Below are 13,400 nucleotides of genomic sequence, written 5' to 3' on the forward strand. Positions count from 1 at the left end.
AGCGTGCGAGGAGTCGTTGGCTGCGTTGGGTTTGAGCGTCTGACCTCCATCAGCTGCTCTTTGGTCTGCAGGGCCGCCCTCAGCTCTCGGACCGTCTTCTCTCTCGCCGCGTCCTGCCTCTGGCGCTCGCCGTCGCCCTCTCTCAGCTGCTCCTCCCTCTCCTGCAGAGCCGATCGAGCCTTCTCCAGAGCCAGCTGCAGATCCTGAACATCACACACACACACACACACACACACACACACACACACACACACACACACACACACACACACACATCTGTATTACTATCTTTGTGGGGACATGTCATTGACATAATGCATTCCCTAGCACCTTACCCTAACCTTAACCATCCCCACTGAATGCCTAACCATAACCCTAACCTAATTCTAACCCTAATCCTAAAACCAAGTCTTAACCCTCAAAAGCCCTTTAAACTTGTAGGCACCAGCATTTTGGTCCCACGAGGCTGTGCAGACCCCACAAGGATACTGTAGTCCCCGGTTTTTGGACCCCACGAATATAGTAAAACGGGTACACACACAAAAGTTTGTTTCACTATCTTTGTGGGGACATGTCATTGACATAATGCATTCCCTAGCCCCTTACCCTAACCTTAACCCTTACCTTAACCTTAACCACCACAACTAAATGCCTAACCTTAACCCTTACCCTTACCATAACCTGATTCTAACCCTAATCCTAAAACCAAGTCTTAACCCTCAAACAGCCCTTTAAACTTGTGGGGACCAGCATTTTGGTCCCCACAAGGCTGTGCAGACCCCACAAGTATACTGTAGTCTCCGGTTTTTGGACCCCGCGAATATAGTAAAACAGGTACACACACACACACACACACACACACACACACACATTAACGTATCGTACATAGAGGGAACAAGAGTCTCAGAGTCAAACTATCAAAAATGCTTTTACACGTTATATAATTGCAATGTAATATGATGATTCTTTTTATTTTTTATGATTCAATTGAAATACTTTCAGTAATCATTATGGTTTGTTGACTTACATAACCTTTTAGCTTAGGTTGTACTGATTTTAGGATATGTTTATATTGAAGATACTAGGGCTGTGCTCGATTGAAGAAATTCTTAGTCGACTAACACTCATTCAATTGTATCGACTAATCGATTAGTTGATTTAATCGACAGATCTGTAAATCTGAGTTTCTCCGCAAAGAGTCACGCAAAAGCACCACTTTAATTCTTGTGTTTACCAGAGATGTGCTCGTACGTTTCTTGGAAATAAGTCATTCAGCATGAAAGTAGAAATCTAAGTTGACTAAAGGCCTTTTTATAGTTGTTTTATAGTCGGCTCCACGCAGAGCTCTCGCCGTAGCCTTAAAAAGTGGCCTGATGTTTATACTTGTGCGCTGGTGTGTGCGTCGAGCCGCATGTGTGTGTGTGTGTGGGGAGTGTGTGGTAGAGAGAAGTGAGAGAGTGCCGGCGATTACCTTCGGAGCGCGGAGCGAGTAGCGACTCCAGAGTCATAGTAGAGAAACAAAGTGTCTCCTCTGTGCTTTCTGACCACGGTGGGAAATATGTAGCAGGATATGTTAACCCTCTCCTTGATTTCATGTCGTTTAAGGCGAAGGAGAACCAGGAAATGAGTCGGGAGAAATGCAACGTTACCAAGCCACGGCAGAGCTACGTGCGTCGCCGTGACGTGTAGTTACATTTTTCGAGAGGTGCACATCAGGCTACGGCGTAGGGTCCGGCGTAGACGCAGAGGGGTCTGCGTCTACGCCGGACCCTGCGCCGTCGATTCGACGCACAACTATAAAAAGTCCTTAAGACCAAAACGACCGATTAGTCGACTTATCGCCTGAGAGGGAGCAGCCCTAGAAGATCCTCTGAAAAATACCAAAGTGGACCATTTTCTATTGCAGAGTTCAAAGGGTTGAAAACAGACCTGTTAACCTAATCTAACAGTATAACTAATAACCGACTAATAAACAGCCCCACTCTGTCTGTCCTCACCTGGTTGTGTCTCTCCGTGTCCCTCCGGTGCTGCAACGCCCCCTGCAGGTCCTTCTCCAGCCGCTGCAGGGCTCGGCCCAGGTCCTCCTGCGTCCTGGCGGCCTGCCGCTGCGCCCGCTGACCCGCCTGCAGCTCGAGCTGAGCCTGGAAGAGAGAGGCCTGCAGAGCCAGGACCTCACCCTGACCCCGAGCACTGTCTGCACCCGACACCTGCAGGAAACACCCAGAGAGAGGGGGTGGGGCAGGGGGGACAAGAGACCGAGACACAGAAGAAGCACAGGAAGGGACGGGATGTAAAAAAAAAAAAGACAAACTCTCTAAAGTGTGGTAATAGAAGATTTTAGTCAACCAGTCACAAGTCAGGGTTCAACAGGAAGGGCGAGTAAAACGCCACGTTGGGTAAGTTAATATAACAACCCATTTGCCCGTCTGGCCATCATCGTATCACAATCATTTCACGTGAAGTTGGCCAATCAAGAATTGCATTTGACGTTTCTTGTTGTTGTTTTTTACAACTTTTGATGCTTTCAACGTTTTTTTCCAACAACTAAAACATTTATGTACGAATTTTATGTAATTTTTTTAAGACGCTTTTTAGGATATATATTTTTCTTTTTTTAATTACTTTATTGTAGTACTTTTCTTAGCGTCAAGTGCAAAACTAATTACATTCTTTAGCGTACTACTTTTTTTTATTTCACAGAAAGACAGAAAACAAGACAGCAACAAAACGCAAAAAAAAAAGAGGGGGCGGCTCTGCTGTGTGTGTGTGTGTGTGTGTGTGTGTGTGTGTGTGTGTGTGTGTGTGTGTGTGTGTATATATCCATCTACACTATGCACTTATTAGAAACTTTAATTCTTTTTCTAACTATATGCTATAGATACAATTGATTACATTTGTTTTTTAGAGTGAGTTTTTCCATTTCCAGTGTTTGATCTATCGACTTGAATTTGGCTTGTTTCCAAAGCCTAGTCACTTGCTTCAGTGCCGTTTGCCATGTTTTTGTTGTTTTTTTAAACGTTTTTACAAAAATTTTACATAGGGGGCCGGTAAAAATTGACTTTGGATAAGTAGAATTCTTTTTTTTTTCCCGACCAGACAAGTGAAAAATAAACCTCAGCGTTGAACCCTGCAAGTGATTTTAGATTTCAACGGTAGTGGTTTGAATCCGTTTAATAGATTATTAAAATAAAGAAGGAGTTTGGTGTCCAAACCTGCAGCTGCTGCAGCTGGCTGCGCTGGGCGAGCTCTTTGAGAGAACACAGCATCTTATTCTGTTCCTCAATCACCCGATACAGCTCTGCAGCCTGCAAACACACACACACACACACACACACACACACACACACACACACACACACACACACACACACACACACACACACACACACACACACACACACACACACACACACACACACACACACACACAATTTAAACACAAAACTGAGCATTCTTTGTGTATTTTCACTTTTGACACTGTCAAATCTATTCCTTCCAGTCTCTTTCTAATTTATTTTTTTTCCTTCTATCAGTATATTTCTTTATTTATTGTTATATATATATATATATATATATATATATATATATATATATATATATATTAGGGCTGTCAATCGATTAAAAAATGTAATCAAATTAATTAAATACTCTGTGATTAATTAATCGAAATGAATCGCATACATAATTAACGGTGCCTGAACCGATACTTTTTAAGAAAGTAAAAAAAGAAAAGAAAAAAGAAGGGTACTAAACAACAGTCGGTGACATTAAAGAAGGGCTTGTTTATTGCTAAGGCCATATGGTCAAAATTAAATGATTTGATAATAATCTATAACAATAACAATAACTTATTTCACTAGTAAATTGCTGTTGAACGAAAAAAAACAACCACCAGATGGGAAAAGGACATTTACAATAACTTCAAATGCACCACGAGCTTGTAGTTTACCAGTTTCATTGAACGCACCGTCTGTGTTGTTTTTCCGACGGCAGCTGCAGATTGTTAGCCTAGAAATCTAGACGCACCCTAGTGGCAGCTGGCTGGTCAGGCTAGCAGACTGTTACATACCGGTGTTGAATCCTCTACAGCAAAACACATTCAAATTTTACACCGTTTAGCGTTAGCTGTCAGCATTTTAACAGTGTTTAATCCAGCTACTAGCTAGCGGTAGGCTAACGTTAGCTGCTGTCGAGTATAGTGTTAACTAGCATCATATGCAGCGGTGTTTGTGTTGCCTGTATCGTCCATTTCAGAGCACCAGAGAGAAGAGCAGACATATCAGGGGCACCAGATTTCGGTAGCCAGGGTTGGCAGGAAGAAGTAACAAGTAGCTAAATGTTCAATCAATGATCCAGGCAGCACCTTCTCGTCTCCCTCCTTCATTTTAGACTCGAATGGTGGCTAGAACAGCTCCGGGTCAAAAGACAATATGGAATGGATTAATCTGCGTTATTTTTTTTAACGCGTTATTTTTTCTCAGATTAATTAATCGAAATTAACGCGTTATTTTGACAGCCCTTATATATATATAAATATATATATATATATATGTTTTTTTTTTCTCAACGTACCTCGGCCTCCTTGGAGTTAGCGGTGTCTGTTATATTCTGGATGCTTCTCTCCTGTTGCTGGGCTTCCTCTCGGGCCGAACGTAGCTCCAACTCCATCTCACCCAGTCGCTCCTGCAGCTTCTACACACACACACACACACACACACACACACACACACACACACACACACACACACACACACACACACACACACACAGACAGTACTGTATGAAACATCACAGAGCTTTGCAGTAGGCTACATTTGGTTTAAAAACGAATATCTTCTGCAAGTTTGCCCCTCTCATTCCCCCTGCTCTGGTGTTTCCCCTCTCATTCCCCCTGCTCTGGTGTTTTCCCCCTCTCATTCCCCCTGCTCTGACATTTCGCCCTCTCATTCCCCCCTGCTCTGGCGTTTCGCCCTCTCATTCCCCCTGCTCTGGTGTTTTCTCCCTCTCATTCCCCCTGCTCTGGTGTTTCCCCCTCTCATTCCCCCTGTTCTGGTGGTTTTTTTCCTTCTCATTCCCCCCGGCTCTGGCGTTTCCCCCTCTCATTCCCCCTGCTCTGGTGTTTCCGAGCCCCTAAACCGGAGACATTTGGAAACACTTCTGACCCGATTTGGTTTGGAATCTGCCGGGTTGTGTTGCAGTCTCAACGCACACCCAACGCCAACGTTTCACCTCCTGATTGGGTCTTATCGGTCACGACGTCTCGTTCTCTGAGACTAAAGCTACTAACGTTACCATGGCAACTACCAGCAGCGGGCGGAGTCTCCACGCTGCCTCCTGTTTATGCCCAGTATACCAGGATGTTGATGAGATATTTTGGTTTGGGTGTGTTAGTTTAAACAGAGATTAGTTCTTCTACTAAAAACACCTGTGTGCACGGAGATCAGTTTTGGCTCAAAACTCCACTTATAAACCAAAACGTATGTAAACGGTGTAAATGTAGCCTTCTGTGAGAGCAGACTCAGATGGATGGAGAGCAGGTCTGAACATGTTTGTACCTGGTTCCTGGTCTCGCTCTCTCTGATCTTGGCCTGGAGTGAGCAGACCTGGTCCTGGGCCTTCTGCAGCTCGCCGACACACTGACCCGCAGCGCTCTCGTACTGGCTGAGCTGACCCTGCTGCTCGGCAATCAGCCTCTGAAACACACAGGGGCAAAACATAAAGGTCAGCTAACAATAAAGAATGGGAACCAAATTTTATACTTTTTTAGGCACTGACCGAATTGCCTCTAAAGTATCGAGTATGGAAAAATACCTTGTCATTCAATACTTGATTTCAATACCTAAGGATAAATCTCAGTCATCTTAAAGAATGGCTGCTGCTGGGCAGAACAACACATTAACACATAGTAATGCATGCATTCACACACTCAAATTACTGACACTTAAAGCTGGGGAGGCAGTCATACTGGTTTGAACCAGTTTGATTTCCTCTTAAGTAAACTGACAACCTCCTCGTAAACGAGTGAACAATACCCGGGGGGGAAGGGAGAGCGGGAAATCTCTTTTCAGGGTGTTGTCGTCTGTCATTGGATGGGTTGAGTGCCAAGAGCCTGGGACCATCCTGTGCACCAACGAGGAAGTCTAAATCCACGGCTGCCTCCCTCCCGCCTTAATATTAACCAATCACAATAGCCTGCACATTTTACATATACTGAACTATGATTTCTGAACTGCATTCTTTTGGGGCGAGGGGAGACAGAGAAACAGCAAATCCGGTGACTGTGGCTTCTCAAACCAGAAAGATACTTGTATACAAGTTTTATTATTATTCCAGTTTAATAAATAACCTTAACTGAGAGAAGTTGTTTGTCTTCTGAATTTGGAATTTTATCTAAAATTAAACCTGTCTTATCTCGTAAGCAATTTGAGCATGTGATTCATGCTTTTATTTCAACTCGTTTAGACTTTGAAGTCTAAACGAGTGTTGCCTGTAAATTGCCGTGTGCAGTCGTAAACCTGAAGTTCCACGACAACCTACAGTGCCGCTTACTGACGAAAATCCCACTTTTCATGCAGTGTTCTGTAATGCACTTTACATTGGTGTAAACCAAACCTCTCTTTCACGCTTACAGTTAGTACAAAACTCGGCCGCTCGCCTTTTAACCGGAACTCGCAAACATGAACACACGAAGACCAGTCCTGGCCTCGCTACATTGGCTCCCGGTCCATTTTAGAATACATTTTAAGATCTTATTGCTTCCTTTTAAATCCCTGAATGGGTTGGCACCTCGCTACATCTCAGACCTCTTACAAGTTTACGCCCCCTCACGGTCGCTTAGGACTACTGATCAATTTCAGCTTGTCTCTCCAAAAACCAGGTTTAAAAACCAGGGGTAACTGCGCTTTTTCAGCTGCAGCCCCTAAACGGTGGAATGAGCTATACCTCCACAGGTCAAACTGGCACAGACCCTCGAATCTTTTAGATCTTGTCTCAAAACTCACTTGTATTCCCTGGCTTTTAACCCAGCATGAGAACTGTGTGATCGTATGTTGATCTATGTGTTTATATGTTTAATCTCTTGTTCAGCACTTTGTAAACCTTTGTTTTTTAAATGTGCTATATAAATAAAACAGATTGTATTGGATTCTGTGCTAACTGACCGACTTGACCGCGTCAAGTGAGCCAATCAGCACGCAGCATGCTTCTACCAAGATCTAATAATGCTTGTGATTGGCTGTCTAACGTTACACATCGTAAAGACACGCAGGAAAATCTCTACGTTGCACAGAGACACATCGAGTAAGAGCTGAAAAATAAATAAAATGGTTTATGCCGTAATGTGTATTGTTGTAATTCCTTTTTCTTTAATAAAATTGGTATGAATAAAAAGTAGCGTTTAGGAACAGGTATCGAAGTCACGGTATTGTTATCGATACCGGTAACCAATATCGAATATTTTTTAACAATACCCAGCCCTACTCTTTATCCTTTATATTCACATTAATAATCAAAACTAACAGCAGATATATGACTCTGTTGGACACAAACGCAGCTGCGTGTGTGTTGTCGCTGCAGCTGTTTGCTGTGTGAACGACTGAATGAAAGTGGAAAGTGATGTCAGTTCACCGCTGGATGACTTCCTGGGGAAGCGGGCGGCTGTTGCCACGGCAGCATGTTTTGACTTCCTTGTTTATGTTTTTATGATCTATTTAACGGCGTGATGTCACTCTGCCCTTTGGGACACTGTGAGTAATTATGTGCGACCTTTTCTACAGCGGTTTGATTTATTCAGCTGCCAAAACAAAACAGGGTCAGACTGTCAAACGTGACTTAAAAAAATATTTTAAGAAACTGACAATGTTTAAGAAAAGACAATGTTTTAGGACAGTTCATTTATAAGGAGTACCTCATCTATTTTACTTTTTTAAGACAGAACCAGGACATTATATAATATTAGCCCTCCTGTTGTCCTCGGGTCAAATTGGACCCATTTTCCCTCTTCCACTTTCATACTACTCGCTACAGCGTAAACTGACACGCTGTCGCAAGGTAATGTAAGTCAATGGAGGCCAAACGGTGTTGATGAACACGCTAAAAAGTGATCTATGGGTCTTTATTAGAAGTATGAATCTTCACTGATCTCCCGATTCGATTACGATTATCATGTCAGCGATTCGATACGATATCTCGAGCATCACGATGCGTCAAATACATTTTCTCTCTTAAAGCCATGCAGGATATTTAATTCATAGCTTTTCAAGTTTCAAAAACCAAACATTCTGCAGTGCTCTAATACTAAATAAAGTTGACACATAAAACTATACAGCACTGAGCACATGGCACGTCCTGACTGTGCAAAACACACCAGAATATGTCAACAGAAATGTTGTTAGGCCTACATTAAATTCTAAACAGAAATAATTGATTATGAGCCGGCCAATTATCGATGCAGCATCATCCTGGTCCACGATTCGATGCATTGATTATTTGATTAATTTCAACACTTCTAGTCTTGATAACACAGCAAAATGGCATACGAAATTGCCGTGTCATACATACGCCACTTATTGAGATCAGTCTGACCGGGCTATAAACTGTGTGATTTCGTGGCTGTCCCAAAAAAAATCTGGAGAGAAAAATTGTGAAATTTGATTGTGATTTTGAATTCAGGACCAAATTCTTAAAGAGACAGGCACTAAAACGGAGCATCTAGACACACTGTATGACAAAAATAAAGTGTTTTTGAGCATTGATGCATTTAAACATATTCTAGTAGAAACCTAAATTACAAGTAGAAACCTGATTCTCTTGTTGTTCTCTTATTAAGGACAAAACGTTTCTATTGTCAAATCATGAAACAGACCTCTGGTAGGGACATACTTCACCGATATGTAGTTTGAAATGGAGTCTTTATCAGCCTGCAAATGACACGTGTAAATGTCCTGATCCATAGCAGAATACCAAAAATATAGATCCTTTAAGAATTCTCTTCCATTTTTAATTCACAAAGCAGACGTCTGGTAGAAAGGTCAGCAGTTAAGAGACATTTATTTCACCCTAATCTAGTTTTAAATGCTCTGAAGTCTTCAGCCGTGTGTAAATGTCCTCATTCATACCAGTGAGGGGTCTGTTGGACAGTATATCGGTGTATAATGAACACTAACAGAGCTGTGTTTGGTCCTGGCACACTGAACCACATTCACACTAGTCATTAACATGAGAATAGAAGTTATGAATCAGATTGAGCAGAGCCTTCGCACGGACTGACTGCTGCAGTGCTTGGAGACTGTCCCCATGGCAACGGACGTGTTGCTAGGATACTGACGAGGGAGAGTATTTACGCTCCCCCCGAGAGACTAATCGAGGCCGCGAGTGTGTTCAGCTCGAAGGAGATGAGTAAGAACGAGAGATTTGGGAATTAGTTAGGTTGATGTTCTGAAAAGGAGGATTTGAATTCTGCATCAGTTGGACTGTGCCTTGCTTGTTCTTTTTTTCAGGTTTTACACTAAAGCTGGGCGATATTAAGAAAATCAAATATCAGGATAGAATATCGATATATTGCCCAGCCCTATTTTACACACTTTTATTGTAAAACCACCTTGGCATCTTTTTTTTTTATTATAAAAGGATAAAGGTTTTTAAACTCTTTTGTTCCTCAGACATCCAGACCTGTTTGAGCCTGATAATGACACTGAGATGCAGTTTGGTTTGTTGGAAGTGATTTAGAGGTCTGGAACCAGGCTGGTCTTGTTTCTGCTACAAAAGGACACCGTCGGTTGTGTTTCTCAGATAGCAGGTCGGCTCATTTCTCAGCTAAGTACTAATGTGGAGATAATGCAGAAAAAAGCCTCTAATTTCACTTTAGATTAGCCGTTATTGCACTAAGTATTCAACTCAATAAATGCTGCACAATACAATAAACCGTTTAAAAAAATATATTATATAACGTCATCACAATATCAACTGCCGCAATAACCATATCGCGTATAAAGTCTGCGATATCGCCAAAGACACTCAGAGATTGTTTTGTGTAAGTCGATAGAAAATATCAGCAGAAAACTGCACTTTAAAATGTAACTGTCACTTTTTTCAGTGCTTACTTTTATATTCCATTCAATGTTCAATTTGTTTAGTAAAAGAATGTTGGAATAGATTTCCTTTCATTTGTTTTAAATTCAACAAGCAGTCAGTTGTATTTTAGCAGACTACTGAAAGCAGGACAACTGAGCACACTTTAATACCAGTTTATGTATCGGGATACTTTAAAGTGCTATCGCATATCGCATATTTTCCTCATAACGTGCAGTTTCGGTATGCGATCTGTGCTGCCTGCACGATCCGATATGTGAATGCGCATAAATACGTATTAGAAAACGTGACGGTTTCCCTACTCTATTTGTATCACGCATGCATTGAAACACTTGTTGGCCAGGCTATGCTAATTTAAAATACAATCAATCAATACTTGTCTTTATTGTTCTTACTGTAAAGTAAGTAGTAAGTTTAGCTGTAGCCTTCTTTTTCTAGTGTTTAGTATGAGTTAACATTATTTCAGACTGAATCAAGCTGTCAGCTAGCGGTTAGCCGAATAAGCTGTTAGCTAAACTAACTTCCCGGTGGAGGCTAACAGCAGACAGCTACAACTACCTCCGGAAGCGAGGAACAGATCGTGCAGTGTCGTAAATCCTCGTAAAAAAAAAAAGGATTATCATCTGCGCATGCGCGAAAATCTTGCGCATGTCGGATCGTGCAGGCAGCACAGATCGCGTACCCACATGCAGCCCTAAACTCAATAGCGTCTTACTGTCCTGTCTAAATGCAAGCTACGAAATCTACGCTGACGGGATCGGCTACAGGAAGGTCAGAGGTCATCCGGGAACCGGGATACTAATCTACCTGCTGAAAGCGGAACGGCCCGCACTGAACGTAATCATCCAGCCACTGCTCGTCCATCTCGGCCAGCTCCGCCTGCAGATCCTGCTGCGGACACGGGGTCACCACCTCTGGGACAGACTGGTGGTGGTACAGGTCACAGTCCACTGCTCCTCCGCAGGGGGACCTCAGGGGACGGAGGGACAGGGACAGGGACAGGCCTTGCTCCAGCTTGGCTTTGACCAGAACTGGGAGCTTGCTGCCTCTCCGAGGCTTCACCGGCCGGTACTCCCAGCCCCTCAGGAGGCTCAGCGTCATCTCAAGCCCAGAGACGGAGCTCTCGCTTGGGTCTTTGTCCCATGTAATGTCCCTTCTCGCTGGAGCCTCCTGTGGATCTTCTTCATTGTCTTTCTGGTTCACGGGAAGGCAGCTCACGTCCACGGCGGTGTCCAGAGATTCTACGGACGATGCCGGGCTGGGACTCGTCCGGTCACACGCGGTCTGATCGGTGGACTCAAAGGCGACTGCTCTCGCCTCAGGCTCTCCGGAGGCTGCGGCCGGTTCCTCGACCCCCGGAGTGGCTGTTGAGTAGCGGGTGGACGGGCCGCAGGATGTGCTCCTGCGCCCGACCCTGCGAGGAACCTTGCACACGGCCTCGTAGTCCGAATCGGCAACACGGAGCGCCGCGCAACCCCTGCACCGCCTCGGCTTCTGGCCAGAGACGGAGTCAGCCGCTGGGCACTGGAGGTGGTGATGCGTGTGGGCGCCCGGCGTGGCGGCATCCTCCTTATCAGCCCAGGATTCATACTCGGAGTAGGTCAGATCATCCTGGATCATAACGGAGTACCGTCCATCCTGCAGGGCTGACAGATCCACCACAGGAGAGTCCTCGGACGCCACGTCGGTGCCAACAACCGCCACAATGTTCCCGGGCGGAGCCGCGTTCCCATCCTCGGCGTTGTTCTTCCGGTAAAGGCCTCCGATACACTGCCTCAGCCGGTCCTTCTCTAGCAGCAGCTTGTGGAGGCGCTCCAGAGACAGCGCCTCCACGCGGGCGATAACCGTGTCGAAGCGGTACATGCGGTCCAGCATGAAGGCGCACTTGGAGCAGGCGAACTCCCCGCGGCCGTCCCGGGTCAGCTCGTGGCCCAGGGCGTGGGACAGTAACACCTGCAGGTTGAGCTTGGCCGCCGGGTGGAAAATCCAGCGCCGCTGGTTGCCGCAGAGCTCGCGGGCGCAGATCCTGCACGCCTCTTTCATCTTCACCAAGTCCAGCATCACAACAGCGTGTAGCAGCGAACTGACGAATAATATAATATATCAGCGCTTTACGGGCAAGGGAATTGTGTTTTTGTCCCTATTCACTGTTCCAGTGTCAAGTATTAAATCTTGAACTGCTGTGCTCTGAAATATAATTTTTTTTCAAGTTTAAAGATTCTTTTTTAATTCATCATAATTTAGATCATGGGATGTGATTAAAAGCTCCAGCACCGCTACTAAATAGACCTTCTGGTGAGCGATTAGGCTACTTTTTTCCAGGTCAAGACTGAAATTTCAATCTCAAACTTGCCTTATCATTCATTGAAAATTACATCAAAATGAATCAAAAATGCTTTGCATAAAGTGAGATTTTAGAATAAACTGATTATCTGCATGAAGACATTTAAATATATCCCAAAACAGTTGGGAGCATCACGTCTAGTTTCTTTTCTGATTCAAAAAAATCTCCATCTGCTGATGAAGATCGTGGGATGTGATTAAAAGCTCCAGCACAGCTACTAAATAGACCTTGTACTGATTGTTTACTTTCCCCGTGACAATCTCACGTTTCTTAAATCATTTCTTAAAGCTTTGAATCAAATTGATCTCTTTGCAGGAATTCAGATTTTAGGAACTGATTATCTGCCTAAATAATTTAGATTATTCATAAAGACTGTTCGGAGCATCCGTCTAGTTTTTCTGATAAAAAAAATAAATAAAATAAAGTCTCGTGGGATCACGATGACAGCGTTGATTCAGTGAAGAAGACTTCCAGGCAGAACGGATGTGGGTGAATCTCTGTCATGGGTTACATTCTCACTTCCTCGGTGTTTCTCTGCAGACATGCAGGCTACTGTCACGTCGACCCGGCTTCGGTTCCTGTCTCTCGGTGATAAAATATAAATAAATAAAACGATCCCCAGTTAATGTCACTGCTGTGTTTTTTTGTTGCCTTTTAAATCAATGACGTCTCTGCATGACAGCATCTCCCCCCGCTGCAGTAGTCCGCCTCCCAGCGTTACAAACGGAACACGAACACGGAAAAATGAAAAATAAAAGCTATTTCCTGGTCCACGGTTCGGATGTTGCGTGTGAGGATCACCGGGGACTGTCCGAGTCCCAGATCCGGGTTCCCCTCACCGGCGGCGGCTACAGCAGCTGAGGATGGAGGGGAGAGGCTGGAGCTTTCAGAGCGGGACAACGAGGCAATGTTGACGGGAACCGAAGATCGTCTCTATTTGAGACGATGTCTCACTCCGCAGATTTAA

At 44.1% G+C, this 13,400-nt stretch overlaps 1 protein-coding gene across 3 annotated transcripts in view; it reads right to left on the minus strand.

Annotated features, from left to right (window-relative positions):
* The window catches only part of pde4dip (phosphodiesterase 4D interacting protein), a 176,335-nt gene that overhangs the window by 61,738 nt on the left and 101,197 nt on the right, over positions 1–13,400 (minus strand). For 2 of the 3 annotated variants that reach the window (XM_028586806.1, XM_028586805.1), the window contains exons 1-6: positions 10,897–13,353; positions 5,556–5,693; positions 4,573–4,692; positions 3,213–3,305; positions 1,998–2,207; positions 45–203 (exon numbers count right to left, since the gene is read on the minus strand). In XM_028586806.1, coding sequence (XP_028442607.1) covers positions 45–203; positions 1,998–2,207; positions 3,213–3,305; positions 4,573–4,692; positions 5,556–5,693; positions 10,897–12,150 — 1,974 coding nt within the window. In that variant the 5' untranslated portion in view covers positions 12,151–13,353. Of the gene's footprint in view, positions 1–44; positions 204–1,997; positions 2,208–3,212; positions 3,306–4,572; positions 4,693–5,555; positions 5,694–10,896; positions 13,354–13,400 lie in introns of those variants that run through there. The other variant, XM_028586807.1, reaches the window with a different exon arrangement.

Source organism: Perca flavescens, chromosome 9 (assembly GCF_004354835.1).
Source record: "Perca flavescens isolate YP-PL-M2 chromosome 9, PFLA_1.0, whole genome shotgun sequence".
Taxonomy (NCBI): domain Eukaryota; kingdom Metazoa; phylum Chordata; class Actinopteri; order Perciformes; family Percidae; genus Perca; species Perca flavescens.